Raw genomic sequence first — 24,482 nt, 5'->3', positions numbered from 1 at the left:
AGTTTATTATTTTTATTTATTAAAATTACCATTGATTTAAGATTGTTTTACTCTTTAGAGACGCGTTTCAAAAGCACAAACGTAAACAAAGCAAACACAGGGTTTCAGATAGCTTTGTGATGTTCGAGCTAGTAAAAAATAATTGAATGTGCAGTATAAGTTGAAACAGAAGGTATTTAAACACGAAGTTAGCTGTGAATGCATGTATATTGCACATTAATTTTATTAATTAAAAAAAAACATAAGCATTTTTTTTCAATTTAATATTTTTTTTTAGAAAGCTTACCGAGTTTTAGAAAAAAAGTAACGATTTCGTTCGATATTTCCGTTACAAATACTTGTACTTTTTCCCTAAAAAAGTAACGAAAGTACAAGTAAAAGTACTAAATTTAAAAAGTAACGAAGTACAAGTAAAAGTACGTACTTTTTACTTGTTCCGGCGGTACAAGTAACGAAAGTAAAAGTACTGCCATCTATGGATTCCGCCGTAAATCCATGCGGTGTTTCAATCATTTTATCGGCTTTATTGTTACGAATTTTCTCAATGTTTATATATATACATAAATCCTAAAATTTTTTAAACACTACTATGATGACAGGCATAATTCAATTCATGCATTTATTAGTCATTTTTTGAACCGACGATACCACTGTATTTTTGTCGATGCACTTTTTCACAGTTATTGCTGCTGATTTCTACGTGGTTTTTTAAATCCCGCATGCGATATCATTAAGAAACGAAAAATTCGAATCGCACATTTGTATAATTATTTTTTGACGCACTAAATCCATGTGGTGTTTCGATCGTTTTTTTTTTTTTTTTTTTTCAATTATTGCGGTTGATTTTCGTATGATTATTTAAAATCTCAACAGCGTTATAATACGGTAAAATTCAAATTGTGCACATAGTTATTCACTATTGGATGCGATAATTTATTCAATTTATTACTTTTTTTAATCGATTTTTCATCAATTATCACTACTGATTTGATTTTTACGTTGATTTTAAAATTTCGACAATGTTAATACGATATTATTTACTGCAACACGTGTAGCTCGAAACGTTCATTTAACCCTTTTTTAACGGTTTGATTAATGAGATTTTATCGAAAATGCACTGCACGTTGTCTTATCATCAATCTTATAATTATTTTAAGAAGTATTACGGTTTTTGAAACCTTTCTTTCTTTTTTTTTTCCTTTGGAGAAGGTGACGACTTGCTGAATACAAAATAAGAGGAATATGTGATTTTTTCAATATATATTTTCTTTTTTATGTTGAGAAAAAAAAATAATTAGATGGAAAAAAAATTAATGCTCTCTTTAAATTTTATTAATATTACTTTTGTGCATAAAATAAATTTTTTTGAATCTTCTGTGAACGAAAAAAAGAGAAAATTGAAGTACTTAAAGAAAAGAAAAAAGAGAACTACACTTAGAAAAAAAAAATTTCAGATTATTTCTTTTACCTACAATCGCATGTCTGCGAAATGCAACCTGAAATAAACTTAAATAGTATTAATTGCTTAGTTAGTATTTAATACGAACTTATTTTAGAATTAGCTTCGTGTATTCAACATAGCATTTTCTAGTTTTTTTCTTTCCATTATCTGAAAATCGTTGTACAGCCCTATTGAGATGGAAATAGAAAAGTCACTCTGCAATCGGAAAAGAAACAAGAAAAAAAGGTCACAATCCTGAAGAAAACCTGGTTGATAACACAGCACCTGTTTTTACCTAATTAGCTATATAATGCATATACAGACTGCAAAATTTCTTCCTGAGCTGCGGAGTTGGTGGTTGAAATATTCGACCCCAGATTTTCCTGGACTCCATCTCACACTTTACTAAAATATTTTCGGGACCCTCAAAAAGTATTATTGTTACTGATAAAGTGCAGATTATAAGTTATTTGTGTATAAATAATTATTGTGTATAATTTTTGATGAAGTACACATATTGTTTGTGTGTTAGTGTAAAGTGCAGATTAACTAGGGTGATCCATTCTTTAAAATGAAAATAAGATCATTGCTGGAACAACTGCAATAATGTTTCTGTATTTCTTAGGTACTCAATGCTAAAGAACTTCTGTTTGCTCTTTCCTGCGTAACTTGAATTTTTTTCCAACCATTTAGGAATTTTGGAAGAATGTAATAAGTGCAGTCAAAACATAAGAGTGAACATTTAATTGTGATTAATACATAAGTAGGAATTTGTTGCTGAATTTCCATCTCTTCTTCATCATCATCCTTTACCATCTGCTATTATATACGTATGTGGAAAGTACTGAAATATAATTCAAACATTAAAACAGCTTCTCCAATCTTCTAAAATAAAGTAAGAAAGAATTAATATAATGTAATTAAATTAATGCAGTGTACCATGTTTTCACAGTTACTAGTTACTGAAAAAGTCTAAAACTTATATGTACCAGGGACCGCAGAGCCGTTTGGCAGAGGGGACTTAAGACTTTAGCCCCCTCATATTTTATAAATGAAAGAGTAAGGTCCCTTCAAAAAGAACATTTTTTCTATGAAGATTATTTGTGCAATTGAGTAAATTTGTAATTAAAAAATAGAAAAATAATTTTTTTTGACTATATAGTACTATATATATAGTAGAATACCCTGTATGCATACATATATATATAGTATGAATTAGAACTTCAACGTATAAATGGCTTTCTATCCATATATGTAGACTCTGTTTTATAAACAGTCGTCACCCAAAAGCAGTGTTTCTTAACCTTTTTAATATAATGGACCCCTTTTAAAATTTTTTAAAAAGTCACGGACCACCCCCCCCTGTGAAAAAAAAATAATTGCAAAAAACATCAATTATTAGAAAACATTTAATTTTATTATTTTAATAGTATATAAAATTTTTAAAATTAAAATTTTTAATGTGAAGGTTGCTGCTGCTGCTTTTCCTTAATTAATAAATTTAATTGAGAGATGGTTTTCGACAAAGCAACGTGTATATCATGTTCAACATTCAATCGATTTCGATGTTATATTTTTATTGTCACAAGTGTGGAAAATTCCGCTTCGCAAAGATACACTGTAGCAAACGGAATTATAGCTGCCATAGTTCGATTTACAAGCAATGGGTAGGCTTCCTAACGTTTAAAAATTAGGAGTAGTCAGCAGACCCCCAAAATATAACTCATGGACCCCTTAGGGATTCATGAACCACAGGTTAAGAAACCCTGCTATAGAAGAAAGGCAGTAAAATGATTTATTCTTAGTTTGTGTTTGTATGTTAAGTCCAACAAATATTACTAACATATATGGTTTTATTTTCGTTATAGTTCTAAATAGAAATTAGGTTTCTAATAGTTTAAGGAACATAGTTTCTGCAAATGGTTCAAATAAATTGTATTTTTTTATAAACTTCTTTGTATCTTTTCTCTCATGCTGAAGATGTTTTGAGAAAATAAATCCCTCTTTCTTACCAAGACAGTCCTTAGCCACCGGATGATTCTTTCAAGAACATTCCACGCATATTTCTCTTGACCAGTCTTATGGGGGGCATTCACTTAAAAGGTCTGTGTCTTGCCACGCCAGCCTAAACCACAACATCTCTACCTCCAAGAATTACCCTGAATCGGAATTTATCAGTCGGAGAGAAAGTGCTGAAATCTTAGTACCCTATGTAAAATTGCTTTGAGGCGCTGTTGGTTCACAAGTTCGTTGCAATGCGTCTCAACGCGCATACAGACAGTTCAGGACTACCTTGAATTCAAAAGAATGGAATGCCAGCCAGATCTTCAGCTTGTCTGGAAAGATTTCACATTGTCTCAAAACATTTGTCAACTGTGTAATTAGTGTGAGAATTCTTTGAGAAACCTTCTATGCCTTTTCTTTATGGGGGGGGGGGGAATCTATAGCTCATATTCAAACTTTCCCCAAATGCTATTTTGCTGCAGCATTTTTAAACTATCTTTTTCTGATGCCGTTCAACTGATGATCTTTAAGAGGACGCTATATCGGTGGAAAAACATTTCATGACAATTTCTCTTTTACCTACATAGGTATTTAAAAGTAAGTTCAGATAAACTTTTAATTGTTATTTTTTTTTCTTAAAAATACGAATTTATTACTGATGGAGAAATTATCCTGCAATAATTAGTTTACATTTTGATATTTTGTAATAATTTTTTTCAGCGTTTGACATTTTATGGTTTTCTTTAGGTTTGTCTAAACTCTGTTCACTTTACTCCAAACTTTAAAATGCCTCTGGAGCTCGGCTTTACTCTGTTCCGCCCCTATTTCGGGGCATCCAGGGAATACTGTTGAAGGATCGGCTTAGGCCAGATCCTCCATTCTGTTTTCAAAAAGATTTTTAAAAATCTCTTCAATTCCTTTGTTTAGTTTCTTTTAATGGTATCAAAGTTGAAATTTCTCGGAAAAAATTTAATTCTTAAATCATCATAAACAGGACAGACAGTGAGTATGTGTTCGATATCTTCATAAGTTTTACAAACTTTGCAGTCCCGGTCTTTCCCGAGCAATTTTGACTGACAACTACCTTGGGCTCCATGGCTAGATAGAAATTGATTGATATAGAAGTTGGAGTAGATTTTTCGATTGCTGACTTTTGAGATAAATTGGTAAGTGTGTCGGCTTTTTGTATCATCACTATCCCATCTTTGCTGCCATGTTAAAAGGCTATTCTTCATAAGTTCTGTTCTTGTTGTCTGTTTTGATGGTATGTCATATAGATCTATTGTTGATTTTTGACAAGCTAATTTGGCCTGTCTATCAGTTTCCTCATTGCCCTCATATCCTTTGTGGGCTTTAATCCAGTGGAATTTAGTAATATTTTTGTCAGTATTTTTTATCATTTGAACTAGGTAATCATTCGTGTTTTTGTTACTAAGGGCTTGAGGACTGGAGTGTGAATCAGAATAGATGTTTATTTCGCTATTGATATTATTTTGGTGTATCCAGTGGAGTGACTGAAGTATCGCCCATAATTCTACTTTGAAAACTGTTGAATAATCTGTAAATCTGAAGTTGCGAGACTCTCTAAGACCACCATCGATCTATATTACGAATGCACATCCCACTTTGTATTCGCTGTTATAAATTAGCCTGGAAATATCTCAATTCCATCTTTTGTTGGTAAATTGGGTATAATATAAAATAAAACACAACTACTTCCACTTAGTAGGAGTAACATTTACCATGACGCAATGCTAAATTCTATGCCACTATCCACATAAATCAATTATTAATCAAAAATCGAATATCAATTACTTTTCTTTATAATGCAATAAAATCTGGCGAGCAGCTATTTAAACGATCAAACACTTCGTTTGTTTATTTGTGGCTTGAAGTTAGGCTCGCAGAAAATGCCGTTCATGGGTTAAATTTAGTAGGAATAACACAACCTGTGACGTAGGCTATAGTATACCCAATTGTAGTCAAAATCTAAGAATTTTAATTCTGCGGGATGTATTGGTGGGAAGTCTGGTAGAGGTATGTATGGATCTCCATCACTTTAATGGAAATAAATATTCGCCATTTTTTCTTCTGTATTAAAAATTAAATCTAATGTGACGGTCGCGGCCAAAACTTGTAGTGTATCGGTAGAGGTTGTCCTGTAGGCTTTTGTTATGGAGAGAAGAGGAATTCGTTCTATTTTTTTCTAAGTCTGTTGAGAGTTCTGACTTAATTATTGTTCCAGATTTCGGATCCATAAGTGATTAATTTTTGTGTACTATTTTGGAAAATGAATTTTTTAATGTGTGGGTTCATACCCCAGTCAACTCCAGAGAGTCTGTTCAGTTTAGCTTGGAAGATTGAGATTTTATTGTAAAGCTTATCCAAATGGGGCAACCGGGAGAGATGATAGTTAAGTTGGAACCCAAGGTAAGTTATGGTTGGGATTATGGATACACTCTGTTCACCCATTTTTACGGTTGGTTTTCTAGAGATCTTGTTAAGTTTTGGAAAGACTATGGCTTGTTTTTACTATACTGAATTTGAGGTTTTGTGCTTTTGCCTATTTCTCTTAAGTCTCAAGTGCAGTAGTCATTTGTGGGCCCAGTCGATTTAACATTGATCCTGAAATCATTACAAAGAAAGTAAAAGCAAAAATTTTTTCATTCATCGTTCTGTCTTCTTTAAGTTTTACATTGGCCACAGGATGGGACCAATGCTCGAACCCTGTGGCACTCCAATAACAACGTTTTGTAAAATCTCTGTATTCTGAATGGAGTAGCTCACAGATCTATTATTTAAGAAGCTTCTAATTAAATTCGTTAGAGTGAAACTACAATTCAGTGTATTCAATTCATTGATGATACTTTTCCACAGTACGCAGTCAAAAGCTCCCTTGATGTCGAGGGAAACTTCTAACGAGTGGTGCCTATTTTCTTTAGCCTGTTTTATGGAACTGATTAAACATTTAATAGCTGATGTGGTGGATTTATGCTTTCGGAAACCGTATTGATCATGGTGCAGGAGGTCATTTGCTTCGAGGAAAAAGGTTAACCTATTTGTAACGAGCTTGTCTAGGACTTTACCCCACACTGGAAGCAAGGGTATTGGACGATATCCATCAGGTATGGAAAGATCCCTTCCTGGCTTAGGCTTAGGTATTAAAATGATTTTTGCTTTCTTCCAAATGGTTGGAAAATGTTCAAGTTCATAACACTTATTCATTATATTCTTGAACCATTGTGGTTCAAGTTTAAATATTGCCTTGATAATTTCTGATGGTAAGCCATCATATACCGGGGCTTTGTCATTTTTTAGCTTAAGGACTGTGTGTTCAATTTCTGTGAGTGTAAAAGGTTGGTCTAAGTTATTACTAATTGCTTCCGGTAGTGGGGTGGGGAGTCCTGTACTGATTTAAAATATTTCAATATTTCACTAACGGTTTCAGTTGTGTTGCTTGTAAATGTACCATCACTTAATTTTTGTTTTTTTAAGATATTATCGTTTGAAAAATGTCCTCTTGCAATGAGGTAGCTTGGTCCAAAACACTCCTGTGTGGTTATGTTTTCTAAATAGAAATGTAGTCTTTTCTTTTTCTGTTTTGTGATTTCTTTATTATGCCGATGGAGATGCAACAAAATTTACCACAAAAAGTTTCTCCAGCGGTTTAGAGCCCACTTAATTCGCATCAGTGCATTTTTGTTATTAGCATTAGCGATTTTATCATACGCTGATGTAGTTTTATAAAAATTTTACTTCATCGCAGATGTGTGTTTATTCCTTAACTCTTGGACGTTAGAAAACCTATACGATTAAAAAAAATACAAATTGTCAAAGTCAGGAGGGCTAATGCGAAACAGGCAAGGGGGTTGATAACTTTTTTTTTTAATTTTTATTTTTGCGGTTGTTACTAATACCATTTACCGATACCAACAATCCTACTTTGGAAACTCAAGTGATTTTGAGGTAGAGGGTGCGTTTCTTGTATTTTTCAGAGGGTCCATTTATGTCCAAGAATGCGAGTTCAGCCGCACACGCGTCACAGCCTGTTCTTACTCCATTCATTCACAGATCGTAATTTTGACCTGAACCAGAGACTATTCAATTTCCAATTCAGTACCCTCAGAAGTATTGATTTGTTATGAAAACTTAGTGACCTCGACAGATTTAAGGTACACCAGTCACACGGGATTCTTTGGCCGGCAGGATTCTAACTCGCAATCACACGAACATGAGCCCAGCTTTTTACGAAACAAGCTATCCCAGCCCACTATTAATTTTTACATTATTCGATAGTAAGCCGTGGTGGCTCAGGGGATAGAGCATTCACCTTCCAATGAGGTGAACCGAGTTCGAATCCCATCGTTGGCTGGTCGATATGAATTCCGCACCTGGCTCGCACCGATCACAGTGCTGACGTTAAATATCCTCAGTGGTAGACGGATCTTAGGTTAGAGTCCCGTTGCCGTCAGACAAACTGTGAAAGATTTTAGTGGTTTTTCTCTCCATGTAACGCAAATGTGGGTTAGTTTCATCAAAAAGTCCACCACGACGGCAAATTTTTCCCTATACTTGATCCAGGAGTTCCCTTGCCTTCTAAATTGGGTTCAAAATTACAAGGCTTCAGAGTTGAACATTAGTAGTCGTAAACCCTGAATTGGGTCAGCTGCTCAACAACGGTTATAAAAAAAATATTCGATAGTTTTTAGATCCAAAAAAAAAAAAAAAATCCTGTAAAAATCCCGTATTTCTTATTACCTAGCAAACATAAAAATTACAGTGATAGTAAGTTAACGTTTTTGTACCCAATTGGCCTCAAAGCAAGCAACATTTTTTAATCACCGTTACTATTTCTTAGCCTCTACGTCGTTTTGATCTAAATCACTTTAAATCAAACTTTAGAATCCATGAATAATCAAGAAATTTTACATCAAGAAGAAAGATCTCCCACAAAAAGCTTAAAAGTTTGCAACAACTACGCAAAACATTGAACAATTTCATAATAATTCAAGATTTTTAATGCAAGAAGATCATTAAAAATTAGATAATATAAATTCGGAACTTAATGGGTGATGCAAAAAGTATAATCTTTTTTACCTGATTATCAATTGTATCAACATCAATTTGCACTTAATATCGAGCAAACACAATACCGAGTTGCACAGCGTTGATATCGTAAAGATAGGCCATATGATAGGATGTATGATCACCAAACCTGGTGGTTATTTATTTAGATTGAAAGTAATACAGAATAAATTTCTTAGACATGGACAACTAGCCAAATTTTCATTTTGTGACATAGCTAAGTTAACTGTTAACCGATCTTAAAACCAAAACAAATATATTTTCCTCATAAATGTCCTCATCCTTGCTCTGAATTCAAACAAAAACCGGTTCTGAAGTGTGCGAGGAAGTATTCACTTACTGAATTATACACAATGTAGAGCTTGTTTCGTAATAAGACCGGTTGAACCTCTTTCCTTGCTTCGAAGATTACTTACGAGGCAAACATAAACAATCAAACCGAAACAGTTAAGAGCCTCTGCCCCATTCGTGCTGTGTTATATACAACGCGAAGTTTCTTTATTATCCTAATTGTAATCAAGATTATCTAAGTCTATAATTTCATAAGGTTTATTGTAGTCGATACGAATACTGATAATCCATGATTATTTGCAAGAGTAAATTAAAGTTATTTGAATTATGAAGAAATATTTTGATTACTCGGTTATCGATAAATAAGCTGTATTACCTGAGAAAATCCGGAGCTTTCGAGATGATACTCTGGAATTCGATGAAGGATAACTTTTCATCGTCATCGTTGTCCCCTTCCTCTAAAACCTTCTCCACAACCAGGCTGACTTCGTCGGAACTGAGTTCGCCTCTGGTTAAAGCAATGGTTGCCTGCTTGAGATCATCAGACCCAATAAACTTGTCACCATCATAATCTGTAATGACAAATCACCTATTTTTAGAAGAAAGAAGGTGACTGCAAGGATTCGCAGAAGCACTCTTAACACATGGAGAAAGAGACTCACATTAATATGGGTTCATACAAGAATAAAGACAGGAACAGGACGCCTCTAAGGCCTGACTAAGGCTCACATACTAATTTCTATATATAAGGCTCCTATACTAATTTAGGGGCTCTAGGCCTAACAAGCAACAACTTTTCTATCTTTGCACGCGCCATCTGACGTGTATTCTTGCGAACGAAAAATGCCAAACGGATTTTATGAACGGAACGCTCCAAAAGTCTTCATTGATCTTATCTTGGTTTTTCAGAGCTCAATCGCAAGGATAAAAAAAAAAGCTACCGTTTGAGGGCCATACTTTTGAAGCAAAGCTATAATTTTAAACTGTATAGGTGATCTCAACGCTCGAATAGAAGACCTGTTCCATGCCTTTGGCCCTTCTCCCTTCCCTCTCTTCCTCTTTTCAGTTCTATATGAATGTACTACGATATTTTCCCTTTTTATTTTTCGCATTTAATTGTTAAAAATATTTTTTGAAATTTCCATGACGCTTTCTTTCAGAACTATATTTAGTGTTGTTTTCAGTTCCATATAGCTTCCTCACTTAAAAGATTTTAATCTATTTGAAAATCAAGACAGAAACTAGCGTACTTCCTTCTTCCATGACTCTCCAAACGCTAATGGTGAAAGCCTGCGAGGTATTGCTATAGGTAAAGAGTTTTGCTCTACGCCACCTGTAGTCTATTTCGATCGATAATATGTCATCTTGTCGTCAAGAATTATCTGGGCTTTCGAACGGACAAGTAATATATTTTAAAAATTATAAAACTTTTTTAACAAATCGCCCATTTGGTGATATTTTTTAAACCCAAAGGAAAATTATCAAAATTAATACCTTATTCCCAGAGAAAAATAGAGAACTTAATTGTTACGTTTTTCACGAGATAACATCAATCAGGTTCTCATTTTTTCTCGATGGCGATCGGAAGTGCACGAACTGCATTCAGTGAGAATGATCTTTTAGGTGGGACCGTGGCTACAGAATCGGACTCCGGTTTGGAGGAACCGTTATTTAATCCTCGACTCCTCTAATACCTACCGAGTACATACGATCAGGGCCGGATTTAAGCTTCGTGGGGCCCTAAGCTACTGAAAATGATGGGGCCCTCATAAGTTCAATTCTATTTTTATAAACCTAAAGTAAACTGCTCTTATATTTTATTGTTGAATGTTAGCAATATATTATTAGAGAATATGATATTACTTGATTGTTAAATATATTGATTGTGAAGAGACTATAATGTAGAACCTTTCTTTTATTGCACATATTTTTTGAACGAGGAAAAAAAGTTACAACAGAAGCACATTTTAAGCTCATCATAAGCACAGAGTAAAAATTTGGCATGCTGGAAGGCCATATTAAGCAGATTTTTTCCTTCTGAATATATGTCATTTGAAATTTTAAATGATTTTTTGATAATTTTTTTCTAAATTTTTTTTTTCTTACTTTACATTTTGCTTGGCTGCTCAAAATTTATAAGACTTAGAAATAAGAAATTATGAAGGTGTATAGAAAATATGCAAGGAGTTTCAAAGAATACAAGAAAATACAATTTTTACCATGCTGTTTTACCATGTTTTTTACCATGCTGTTCGGTAGTAAATGTGGTAAAATTTGGTAAATTTTTTCATGATAGAAGCAATTTCAAACTGTGTTCTATGGAACTTCAGTGTTCCGTGTAGAGTTAAAGAGGTTCCACGAATTAGTACTTCTTATAACCAGAATGAATACATTTATAACTTCCAGTTAGTACTTTTTATAATCTCTCATTATATTTAGATCCGAACTATAAATCATATCTTATATAATATTTCGGTTTCCTTTATTAAATTATTTGAAGTAAAATACCAATTAAATAGAAATGGTATTTTTTAAATGAATATATATTTCTAAAAACAATATGTTGAATGTTGAACAAATTAGAAAAAGAATAAGCATTCATAAAATATTACATTATTATTTCATACCACACTTTTTAAATCAAAATAAAATAACCAAATTCTTTTATAAAGAAAAGTGCTTTCCAAATTATTAATTTAGAAATAGTAAGCAATTTGAAATTACTTTGCATTACCTCACATTGTATTTTATTTCCAATGCATACGTTTAAAATAAAAACAAAGCTGTCCAAATTTCATAAAAAGTTTCGATTTATAATTTTAAGAAATTGTTTCGACTTTGATTTAAAAATTTAAGAGCCTTATTAATTAAACAATTTAAGTCTTATTAGCTTTAAATACATAATAACAACAAAAATCAAGGACTTAAAAATAGAAACAAGTCATCAATAAACAATAAAATCATAAGTTAACTAAATAATTGAATTTTGAGAATGCAATATAATATTACCAATTAAACATATTTTATATTTAGGGGAAACATGACAAATTTGGTCATACAGGAGGTTTTTTCTTCTTCTCTTATTTAAACATTTGTTTAGCTGATGACCACTTGATTTCAATGGTCTATCAAGCATAATCACATGCTGTTTCTGTCTATTAGCAGTAAGTAAAATTAAAATAATATTACATCTGTTATCTCAATTTCATCCAGAATAAACCAAATCAGGAATTTTGGCTGATAGGCTGTCAAAGAGGGGATTGAATAGTGGCCCACCATTTAAATAAATAAGAAGAAATCAAAAAGTATTAAAGGAAAGAAAAACTAAATAAATTTATAAAAGATATATATTTCTCTCCAATAGTTAAAATTACTGAATCAACCTTAATATTCATTTTAACTATGGTGCTTCAGATTTCTCACTTTTCATCAGTAAATAACTATTAGGTTTGAAGTTTCTTTAAACAAAATTAGCTATCACATTTTTCAGACACTTACTTATTGCTTTGTTGGCTCTTGAAATACTCATCCATCAGAGCAAAGTAGGTCAAATTACCCTTTAGTAAGAAGGTTTAAGACTGGGCTAAAGAACTGGGTTTGACCCCGTTCTTTAGCTCTTAAAAAATTATTTATGAAAAATATTTTTTAATTTGACAGAGTTTATAAATTAAGTAAAAAGTATTGATGCAAATAGGGGGCAAATATCACAAGCGCTCTTAGATAATTATTAATTTTAACTTTGAAATTTATTATATTAAGAAACGTATGAATTAAAAACTATGCAAACCTTCCATGTTTTCCCCTAACCACTACCAAAGTTGATTTAATAAAAACATTTGAAAAACACCCGACAATGTAAAAACGATTAACAAATATGCATTTTGGGCTTCAGAGGGCCTCAGCTCCTAATAAAACTTTTAAAAAAAAGAAGAAAAAAGTGAAATCTGGGGGGCCCCAAGCTACAGCTTATACGTAAATCCGGCCATGAATAGAGCTTTTATCGCATAAAAATTCACTACCTAATTTCATTATAAGACCGAAAATTTTTGATACAAAACATCTTTCGTTTTTTTCTTTCTTTTATTATGTGAAATTTCGTACTTAGAAATGATTGTTATCTACTCTTAAAATGGAAGCTCAAAATAATAAATTTATTATCAATATTTCAAAAAAAAAATATATATATATATACTGCGAACATTTAGTTAGGCTTTGTGGTGCCCCCCTATCCTCTGGTGCCCTAAGCACGTGCTTAGTGTGCCTAATGGTTAATCCGGCCTTGCATACGATATACAAGCTCATAATATCTGTGAAATCCAAAGACCCGTAGTCGGTTACTGAGCAGTACCATGGGTATAGGAATCTGGAGGAAATTTCCTTCCCCTTCAGATCTATGTCCAAGCTATGGAAGTTGGCCTCACAAATGAGATCTCCTCTACAGAGGATCAAAATTCGAACCCCTTAATGTTAATTTCACTTTTTGCGTATCTCGTCATATCTTGAGGACAAATAAATCGAGTCAAAAAATTCTTGCTCACAATTTAAAATTCATTTACGCGAAAATAATTTCATACAAAGAAATAATTATTTGCTGTGCTAACAAACCGAAATGAACCACTCCTAAAGAACCGTTCACACTTTATGCCATTTACAAGCAAGAAGGAGTACCTAACTAGTGAATTTGTTGTGGGAAAATATCTTTCACTAATCACGCCCAATAAGAATATTAATATAACGATGATTATTTATTGTACGTATTATTACACTGCACACATTAATGTCACTCTATTTCTTTAATGAAATATTAAATAGGGAGAGTATATTTACCGAACACCCTAAATGCGTAGACCACTTTCACATCCCTCGGTGACTGTTCACTGAAGCAGGAAAGCATGTCTAGGAAGTCATCGAAAGTCATGTTCCCACTACCGTCATGAGAGAACACCTTGCAGATCCTCTGGCGGAAAGGATTCTCCTGATAACAAATTTATATATAGAGTGTCCATTGGAAATAAAAAAAACCTTCGATTTTAAGCACTCCTATTCCTAGAATTCCTTGAGATTGGAATCTTCTAGTAATGATTAAAAGAAGCAAAGCAAAAATATGGATGGTAGACAGTATGTAAACAATAACAAACTTCTTACGACCCGGAGAAATTTAGAAAACTTACGGTGTATTTCTCCGCTTGTGTCATGCTTACGAGGCGATGTGTGAGCAGGCTTGATATTCTAGAAAGTTTTATTATTGAAGTATTGGGTGAAATTTGACCACGAAGAAGAGTTTTATGTGACTTAAAAATTCTAACAGGTCGTGAGCCGAAAATGAATTGAAGAAAATTATTATCATAACATAAATAAAGTGTTAGGTTTGCCACGTTTTGAGTGTTATCCCTTATTTGGCAATAATTGTTGAAAATATCGCCGGTTGTTAATTTTTGGTAGCAGCATCATAGCATGCTTGCTAGATATTCTAAATATATTTGTTTCATTGAAAGTTAAATTGAAACAACGCTTAATATTGTGAACACTACAGGTGTAATAATATTGCATGGCGCGCTTTTTCAAGCTTATGGGTAAAAATCAATCGGAAGAAGTAACCCGGAAATCTTACGGCGAATTTTAACCCTTAGTTTCACCAACCATCCATACAGTACCCTTCTAACATCCTCGGGACCAAATGTCCCAAAATAGAGGTGTCCTAAGAGTTACATACAAGCTAAGAGATAACTGTCATTCAATTGGAAATTCAGATTCACATTTAACTTGTTTTATGCAATATGCTACATCTGCTAGTATTTCTTCACCACAAATAGTTTTAAAAGCCATGTTATGCTGAAATCTGTCTAACTAACCATTTTAAAGTTTTCTAATCGCAGACTAGTCAAAACTTTATAAGCATTTTCTTGCAATATAGTTTTTTCACTTACAAGAATATTTCTTGTTCTTACAGAATGAAACAAATTGAACACTAGCCAAATGTTGGCAGTTTTGAAATGTTTATATAAATTAGTAATCACTCTATCTCTCCTCTTTTTTTTCTTCTTTTTTTTGTCATTTCTTTAACCTATTACTTATTTTTCTTTTACTCATTCTAAATTTTTGTTTGAATTCACTCAAAGAAAGCTTCTCAATTTCTGCTAGATTGATTACATAAATTTTTTCTTCCAATATTAAGGCCTGTTTACACGGTCCAAATTCTTGAATCCGAGAAATTGGAGGGATTTCTCTGTTCAAGAAATTGGATGATTCGTCTACACTATCCAAGTTCTTGAATGTCACTGTTTGGTCGAAGGAAAAATTTGCGCATGCGCATTGTCCATATTCAACATTAAGTTTCCATCATTATCAATCAATTTTCGTCCAAGAATTTGGATCGTCTAAACAGACCTTTAAATTTATAAGATCAAAATTTATAAGACTCTTATTCTACCTGTATTGCTCTATGCAAGTGAAACATGGACACTAAACGCAGACACTCAGCGTACTCTTGGTGTTTTTGAAAGGAAAATCCTTAGAAATATTTTTGGCCCAGTACAGGAAAGAGGCTGTTGGCGAATCAGATACAACTTTGAATTATATAGACTTTATGGACAGCCACAGATAGTGCAGGTCATCCGAAGCAATAGATTAAGATGTCTTGGCCATATCTGGAGAGGTCCAGAAAACAACGCAGTACGAATCGCCACCCTTAAAAATCCTTCTGGATCTCGGGCCAGAGGAAGACCTCCAACTAGATGGCTGGATGACACTACCAAAGATCTCAAAGTAATAAAGATTAACAACTGGAAAAAAGTCGCCATAGATAGGAGGCGTTGGAGGCTACGCGTGGTTGAGGCAGCTAAGGCCTGTAAGAGGCTGTCGTGCTGAAGAAGAGGAAGAAACAGACCTTTAATCTTTTCCTCTTTGAAATAAGATCGATAACATGTAAAAATAACATTCCTCCATACTACATCACAGATTTCGCAAAAACGAAATAAAACTACTCTAACTACATAAGTATTTTCTTTTCAGTTAATAGCCCATCATTATCACTGAATGGTCCAGTCATTTGACTTCTTTTCTTTCCTAACTGGTTCGACATTACCACCGAAAGATAGTTCCTGGTTGGTTAGTTCCCCCTCTTTTCACAAAAATATTTTGTATGTGAAATTTCTTGTGATTGCAACATAACATGTACTTTTTTCTTGAAATCCCTTCCTCCCTTTGAAGCATTAGAAGCGAGGGAAATAAGCATGCTGATAAAGAGTATTTAATTTTGTATCTCGTGCCTCAAACTCACTTTTTAATGTCCCTTAAATAATGTACCTTATTAAGACTCCTATTTATAGGAATCGCAGGCGTCTGCCTATTCGTGTGTTTCAAACATCTCCTAGAAGAGAGAGGGCCTCAGCACGGATCAATTTAGTAGTCGGACGTAACGAGCATATGCTGCGCAGTAGAAGAAAGTAAGAAAGGTGTCACTTACGTTCAGGGTATTAAGCTGCGCAGATGGGGGAAGATGATATATTTTATTACGCTTGAATAACTAAAGGATCAAATTTCTAGTTTATGGTAATCTGTCCCGAGGGCTTCTATCTTCTAGGAGGTGTTGATGTAAACCTCAGCTCAGGATGCAATTATTCAATTTAACTTTGATCCCATATTTTGTAAAACTAGACCTTTGCCATTATATTTTATAATCGTCGTTAAACAGCCCAATTTTTTAAGTTTGCGACTACTAATGTTCAACTCCGTAGCCTTGTAATTTTGAATCCAATTTAGAAGACGAGAACTGCCTTTGTGGTGGACTTTTAGATGGAACTAATCAGCTTTTGCATTACATAGAGGGGAAAGCAACGAAAACCTCCCACAGTTAGTCTGACGGATAGGGGATTCTAACCCATGATCCATCAAACACTAAGGATATTTTATGACAGCACCGTGGTCGGTGCGAGCGGGTGCAGAATTCGTATCGACTAGCCATCGCTGGGATTCAAACCCGGCTCATTTCATTGGAAGGCGAACGCTCTATCCCCTGAGCCACCACGACTCTTTATATATATATATATATATATATATATATATATATATATATATATATATATATATATATATATATATATATATATATATATATATATATATATATATCCCCATCCGTAATTATGGGGTCTTCTTTCTTAGACAGAGATGATGTTTGATTATCAATACACTATGAGTTTTTCTCGGGTATTCAAAAACAAATTTGTGATATGCAGGACAATAAGCAGAATAAAAATGTAATTTTTAGAAAGCTCAAATCTAATAAACAGCAGTGTTTAGTTTCGAGGAAGGCATGTAATAAGAAGCTCTGAGAAAGTCTCCTTTGAAATCACAATAGAATAGATAAAAGAAATGTGAAATTCGACGTGAAACGTCACTTTTACCATTCCTCTTGCATATTTAATATTTTAAGTTCCTAAAATGAGTCTTATTTTGTTATTTTTTATTTTATTTTTTTTTTTCCTATAGTATTCGTTAACAATAACCCGATTTCAAGTTTCATTTTTGTGGTAGCCGAAATGTAAATTTTCAAAATAAGGACGCTGTATGTTAACTATTTTGTTGCATACTTCAATACTTACCCTGAGCTCCGCCATTTTCTCTACTTTATCCAAAATCACTGTTACGGTATGAGCTTCATCCCCTGTCATCTCTTTTGGAATTTTATGTGGATCTAATTCTCTGTACCTTTTGTGTACTCTGAAAAATTCACATGGTATTACTTTGGATCAAAAATGGTATGTTTTTATTTTAAGTTCCTATAGAAAAATTATTTATTTTTTGCTACTTTTTTATTTGATATTACGTGAGCAAAATTTGAAAATCCTTAAATAATGAGTGGCTAATATTAGCTTATGTGACTTGAATTTTAGATTTCAACTTTTTTTTAAAAAATAATTTCATTAAAATGGTCAAATAATTGAATTACGATATCTAAGATATGCCAAAAAGGTAAAAAATGCATTATAAAACCGATTCCAAAACTAATGTTTAATGTTTTTAATATTTGCGTGTTAGTAAAGCAGCGTATTTTTTTAATATTTGAAAAATTCATAGTTTGTGCTTCTTTCCTTACGCAACTGTACACCGGGCATTATTTTCAATTTAATCCACTTTTTTCATTATCCATTATTATGTCATACAAATTTAATTATATGCTGTACAAATTTAATATACAACTTTAATTATATGCTGTATATGTACTATAAAAAATCCTATGCATTTTGCAGCGAAACTTGATGTAACAGGTGTAAACAGTTTAAATACTACAGCAGATTGATGTAAATTCCATGACGAGTTATTACTGACAATGCACAACACTGTCTTTGACCATAATGCGCAGTCAGAAACAGTATATTGCGACATTGACAGAAGACATTGACATTGTTTCAATAATACCAGTTTTTGTAATTTTTATTAAAATGAAAGATCCAAAAATTACACCTTTCATTTGAAAAAGTCCTTAATCGTTTTTTGTTTTATTCAAAAGTACTTTCGATAGCTTTTAGTCCATCTGTATGAGAGATTTTTATATGTTGATTTTCATCCTCACTGTCTTCATCATCTTCGCTAGATTCATTTTCCTTATTGACGATATTAACTGTCATTTCATTGGCAATCTGGTGTTGATAAAATGAAAAAGATAATGTTGGATTCTGTTTTCCTGAGTATTTGGAAGATAAAATTCAAACTTTTTTTTCGGCAGTAGTTTTAATCATGAAAAATAAACTGGAACAAAAAATGAAATCCTTGAATTCTTAGCTCGGTCAAAGCGGAAACTCGCATTATCGGGACTCTACTGTACTTATTTAAAACGAAATCTAATTTCATTTTATTCCGATGGAACCAATGTTGGACCTAATTGGAGATAAAGTCTGGTGTCGGTGCTTATATTTTTACTGGTTTTCGAATATTATTGTAATCTGGAATATTATAGTGAGCTATTCATTTGAATCATCGCCTTTAACTCGTTTTAGATGATTAAATCAAAGAAATTAATCATTTTTATTAATGAAATGTATACACTTTTTCATCAATTAAACAAAAATTAGATTGAATTTTTCAAGATTTTAGAGTAACTTATAAATGAAATCATAAAAATTGGACGTGTGTTTGGCTCACGATGGGCAGCATGTCATTTAAGATCAACAACTGCAGTTTGGCGATCTCTGTCTTTGTTCTTCAAATCAAATAAAAAATTCTCAAGCATGCCGAAACGTCTAAAGAACAAAAACTTCCTGAAAGATCATCACTGATATTTTTACGGAAATCTCTATGTTGTTTAAGGCATTGAAATGTGACAATGAAAAGGAAAAAAATTGATTCGACGAACAATTAAAGTGTTTAAAATGCTTAAGATTAATGATGGGGCTTAAGAGAAAACATTAGAGGACACTGAGTGTGCACATTAAATTAGGGATTTAGTGAGATATTCATTTAGCGAGAGCACAAAATTCAAATGTTTCCCAAGGGAAATCGATAGCATAATTTAAAATCTTAAAAACAGATCAATGAATACCGATTATTCGTTAACGTACGATAACAGCTCTAATCAGAAACAGCTAGGTTACATAAAATATTTGGAATCGAAATAGTGGAAAATTGAAGATATCGTTGTTCCTCGGAGAGAAAGTGAGGAGATTTGAGAACAGCAGCATGTCTTTCTGAAGCATCCAAAACATCCTACTTAGGATTTAAGCCCGGTGATCGATCTGGCAACTCCATGGGCAGTATTGTTTACTGATGATAATCATCCACGATGTATGCCCTGAACGGCATACGGCATTGTATTATTATCCTGTAGCACGAAATCGTCTCCTATTGCACGAACATAAGGGTATATGTAAACATTAAGGGTATTGTTTATTCTTATCTCGACCAGCCCTATTCAAGGGCACACGAGAGTAGAACATAAAAACATCAAGGGTATACTATCTCTATAAACGTGAGCAATCACAGTGCCACGTGGAAAGACGTGCAGGTCTCTGAGCCCACCTATGGAGATACCACCTTACGCACAGACACTGCTTCTTTGGTATGCATCTCTTTCACGAGTGTTTAATGGAGGTTACAGGTTCTCTCCATATCAAACAGTGCTTACTATTACTTTAGAGACTAAACCTGGACTCATCTGTGAAGAGAAAAATCCTCCATTGGTTAGCCATCCAGTGGACATATTGCTGCACCCACCTCAAACGTTCCCTTCTATGACGTGACGAGAGTGGCGTGCCAATGGCTGGTCGCTAGCGAACAGTTCAAGCCACGTTCGTGAAGCTTTCTACGCACAGTAGACACTGACACAAATCTTCTTTTGGCTGTACTAAGAGAAGATCTGAGTTGCGGTTATATTCCCTCAAGCACACGAAGATAAATGCTCGTCGCAGCATTTTACCGTCTTTGGCTGACCCTTCTGGAGGGTTTACCAGTGGTTAGAACTTGTTGCGACAGTCTATGAAGCACAGAAGGAGTCATATTAAGCCATCTGGCCACTTCTATATGATTTTGTCTTCCTCTAAACTTCCAATTGATCTCCATCGCAGTTCTTTGGACAAATGGTACCTGGAGGTCATTGTTACAAATTGGCTATCTTAAATTTCTAATTTCAAAAAGAGTGATATCAAACACATTATTTTATGCTCATTGCAGATAACGTCGTTCCATTGCAATGCCACTAACTTGTATATTGCAGTTTTAACTAGCAACTCTTATTTGAACAAGATATTCAAATTTCATTGAGATTGGGTTGTTTTTGGAAGAGCCAATTTTACAGTTTTCCCTTAATTTATGATAACCAGCGTATTTTATGTTCTATAATTATTACTTTTTTTCTTCTAAAAAATACCGAAAATATTTTAATAGTATCGGTTCTTAAATTATTTCGCATGCTTAAATCCCTGTAATTTCTCCTTGAATGCATTCCTAAAGGACAGTGTTTATGATGTACGATGGGAAGTAGGACTTTACCTGAGTTGAAAGCGAACGTAATACGCCATGTTGCTGAAATCCCTCGGGAGTTTCTTGGCATTGGCAATGAACGCGCTATAACGCGCCTTCAATACGCAGTTGTTGTCAGTGAAGCACACGTTGCGCGCATTCTGTAAATGAATAAATTTGAATGATTCTGACTGAATTTAAATATCTTTCTGTTGGTGCCTCAATTCTCCTTGATGGCCAAAGTTTCCCCATGGTCCATATAGTGTATATACCGAACTCCATTAAAATTCAATTAGTGGAACGGGTTCTAGAGGGGTCTGAATAGGGTCGCTTTAATTATAATCACTCTGTACTTTGAATTGCTCCTATCGCGAAGTCAAACAATCTGAAGGGACAATATTCGACGATCATTTATTTTTAGGCTGAAAATAGACTTTGCAACAGGAAAAGAATATAACTGAAAGAAATTGAGTTTTGTTTTAAATTATTACATATTAAAATGCAGATTAATAGTATAAAAAAGACTCGTCAGAGGCTTTCAATATTACATATATGATGGTATTACCTCAGTATTTCCTTCCTGGTGAAAAAAGTGCAGTCCTTTAAAATAAAAACAAAAATTATGAAATATAATAAAAAGAATAAAAAAATTAAATGATTGTTGAAGCAATTTTCTTTGCTTTACTTTTTTTACTATGAAGTGTCTATTAAATAATGTATTCATTAAGAAAACAAGCAAATAAATGAGTGGATGATTAGTTATTCATCCTCAAATATTTAGGAGACTTAAGAAAACAATGCGAAAGGCTTGTTTATACGAGAAAAAAATTGTAATTCATTTATAATATTTGAAGACTCGGTGTTGTATGAGTAGAAGGTAACTCAGAGAAACGGTAAATTTTGAAATAACGTAATATGCACAAATAAACACTGAAAAATCATTTTTTTTTTCTTCTTTTATTGATGAAAGTTAATGTTTACGTTTTCATAACAAAATATCACAAACTGTCAACCTGTTAAAATGATATCAGGAAGCTTCCTGTTGCTGTTGGTGATCACATTCTCATAACCTGTTATAGAAACTGAGGAATGCTCGATGTATGACATTCTTCCGATGTCACCTTTACGAAATAGACAGTTTACGAATATTTTGCTAAGTATGTTAAGCTTTGTTATATATGATATGTTTTGTTACACACGTTATGATTTGTTATGAATGTTTTGTTACATATGTTATGTTTTGTTATGCATGTTTTGCTTATTCATGACTGCTAGATCAAGTTTAAACCACTTTTACCAGCGCCCTCTATGGTAATTCTGAAAATAGAGCAGACGTCAATATGAAAAAAAAACCACAGTTTTATGAAAATAAAAGTGTTCGTGATACCATTTTTTAATTTATAAAAAGTTACTCAAATACTACATTAGCTGGACTCGTAAAAATTTGCAAAAGTTGAGTTTAGTTTACTGAGTTTGATTATTTTCACATGGATGGAAGAACCTTGCGTAATTTCCGATGATATGTTTGTCCTAAAGCTTAGATAACTCTTAACAGCAAAATGGTACACATTGTTTAAAAATTATACCTTTGTTTCAAGTGCATTTTTATTTTATTCGGCTAAAGAGCTTCGGAAACGCGGATTCTCAACTTAAACACACCAGTTCCAAATAGGAGACCTCCAATATACGTAATTTTAACACGGAATTAAAAAGAAAAATTTAAGAGAAACTTCGCCAAGGCTCCGATAATTTTAAAGCTGCTTGTCGCAAGTTTCTAACTATGTTTCATGCAGTATAGAGAAGTATTCTATAAATACTAAATAGTAAGTTTTTTTTCTTCGTTTCGATGCAACAAAAGATTAAAAACTTATATTCCTATAAGTAATCTCACCTGATAGTCTTCGAGTTGCTCCTCGGTGAAAGTGACCACCTTATTTCCCATCCTTTACTAACTCATCTGCCTGATCTTCCTTCTCTGTTTCATTCTGACCACACCCTGTTCAGCTTTATTTTTTTTTTTTTTTCAGAAGAGATGAAGATTAAACAAAAGAACTGATGAGAGTGCATCAATAAAAGAAGCATTCAGCGAGATAAAGAAAAAAAAAGTGTCGCAGCCCATACATGAATTTTAAATTGTGGATAGATGGAATAGTGTCCAAATCCTGTCATTCATAAATTATCTGTCTACAATAATATCACCCTGAAATACTTTTGTTCAAATGATTGGATTTTTAAATACTAAAGTGCCAATCTTAATGGTTCCGAAAGTGTATCTTAACTATGCTCATTACTTTGAATACAAATTAATATACGAATTTAAGCGCAAAAAGTGCCTTTTCTGAATTAACTTATGCCGTAAAGTAAAGTTACTTTGGAACAGTTTTTTTTTTTTTTTTTTTTTTGTATATATATCTTGTTTAAATTGCAATTTATAAAATATATTTGAACAACTTATTTTTAATATGATAAGTATAAGTTTATTCTAAATAGGAAAGAAAAAAAAATCTCACTCCCGAAGTTATTATTGCGTGTGGGGTCTCATTAGGACTTATAGTTTAGCACCTTAAAATCGACTAAAATACTATTCAGTACACAGTAAACATTCTTAATATCAAATATAGATACAGGCTTTTTAAAATATCTTTAAAAAAAAATTCAGTGTCTATTTTTTTTAGCTCAAACCAAAAAAAAAACAGAAGCAAAAGTATTATGTTTTTACTAATATAAGTAATTAGAATAGTTATTTCTAGTATTATCATTACTATTAGTTCTATAAGTATTAAGAATTCTGTCATAATTAGAAAGCTTTTGAATAACGTTTACCTTACGTTAAAGATAGTGGTAGCCTTATTTTCCTTATAAGTAACCTTGGTTATAAGTAACCTTGCTAATAAGTAACCTTATTAGGAATACTGCGCATGCTTAGAGCAACTGCAGGATATCACATCAAATGCCTAATTTTAACGTTTCTAATAACGATATCTCTCTAGTCGAGATTAAAGTTGCCCTGAAGGTAACAAAGTGAAGGGATACAGCAGGAAACAACAGCATTGCTCCAGAATTACTAAAAGCAAACGTTGAAATGACGACTAAACAATTACAGAAATTGTTTAACAAAATATGGGAATGCGAAAAGGTGCCGGAGCAGTGGAAATAAGCGGTCATCATTAAAATACCCAAGAAAGGTGACCTTACGCGCTGTGAGAACTGAAGATTCATTAGCAGTCTTTTCACACCTGGAAAATTCTTTTGCAGAGTACTCTTCAACAGACTTAAAATTGAAATTGAGAAATATTAGCGTGTTTATAACAAACTGGTTTTCGATATCGGAGCAGCACAACACAACAGGTTTTTGTACTCAGAAACATAATTGAACAAAGTCTGGAAATGAATTCTTCCTTATATACTTCAATTTTAGTGAGGTTATCGACTCTCTCAATAGAGATGTGCTGTAGAAGATCTTAAGGAATTATCAAATCCCTGAAAAATTTGTAAACACATCATAAAGAGTATTTGTGACGGCAGTAGAGTCAGTGTAGAAGTTGATGGCACAATGATTGGATTATTTAAAGTTCAAACAGGAGTAAGACAAGGCTGTGTCTTGTCAGGATTCTTTTTTATAATTGTCATTTGACACCACTTTAGAAGACCTAGATTTTGCCAATCGTCCTCATATCATCTAATTTTAATGATCTGAATATGAAAA

At 33.1% G+C, this 24,482-nt stretch overlaps 1 protein-coding gene across 1 annotated transcript; it reads right to left on the bottom strand.

Annotated features, from left to right (window-relative positions):
* Positions 1-2,170: 2,170 nt before the first annotated feature.
* LOC110282006 (calcium and integrin-binding family member 2-like) lies at positions 2,171-22,795 on the bottom strand. Its single transcript, XM_021144447.4, has 6 exons — positions 22,668-22,795; positions 21,342-21,376; positions 17,425-17,542; positions 13,649-13,796; positions 9,198-9,393; positions 2,171-2,285 (listed from the first exon to the last, which is right to left on the bottom strand). Exons 1-6 carry the CDS (start codon positions 22,716-22,718, stop codon positions 2,264-2,266), a joined length of 570 nt encoding a protein of 189 aa, XP_021000106.2. The 5' UTR covers positions 22,719-22,795; the 3' UTR covers positions 2,171-2,263.
* Between the last annotated feature and the right edge of the window lie 1,687 nt (positions 22,796-24,482).

Source organism: Parasteatoda tepidariorum, chromosome 8 (assembly GCF_982258835.1).
Source record: "Parasteatoda tepidariorum strain Cologne lab strain chromosome 8, Ptep-v5.0, whole genome shotgun sequence".
NCBI classification, from domain to species: Eukaryota; Metazoa; Arthropoda; class Arachnida; order Araneae; family Theridiidae; genus Parasteatoda; species Parasteatoda tepidariorum.
The sequence above is the reverse complement of the archived record's forward strand: the minus strand, read 5'-3'. Positions and strand labels throughout refer to the sequence as shown.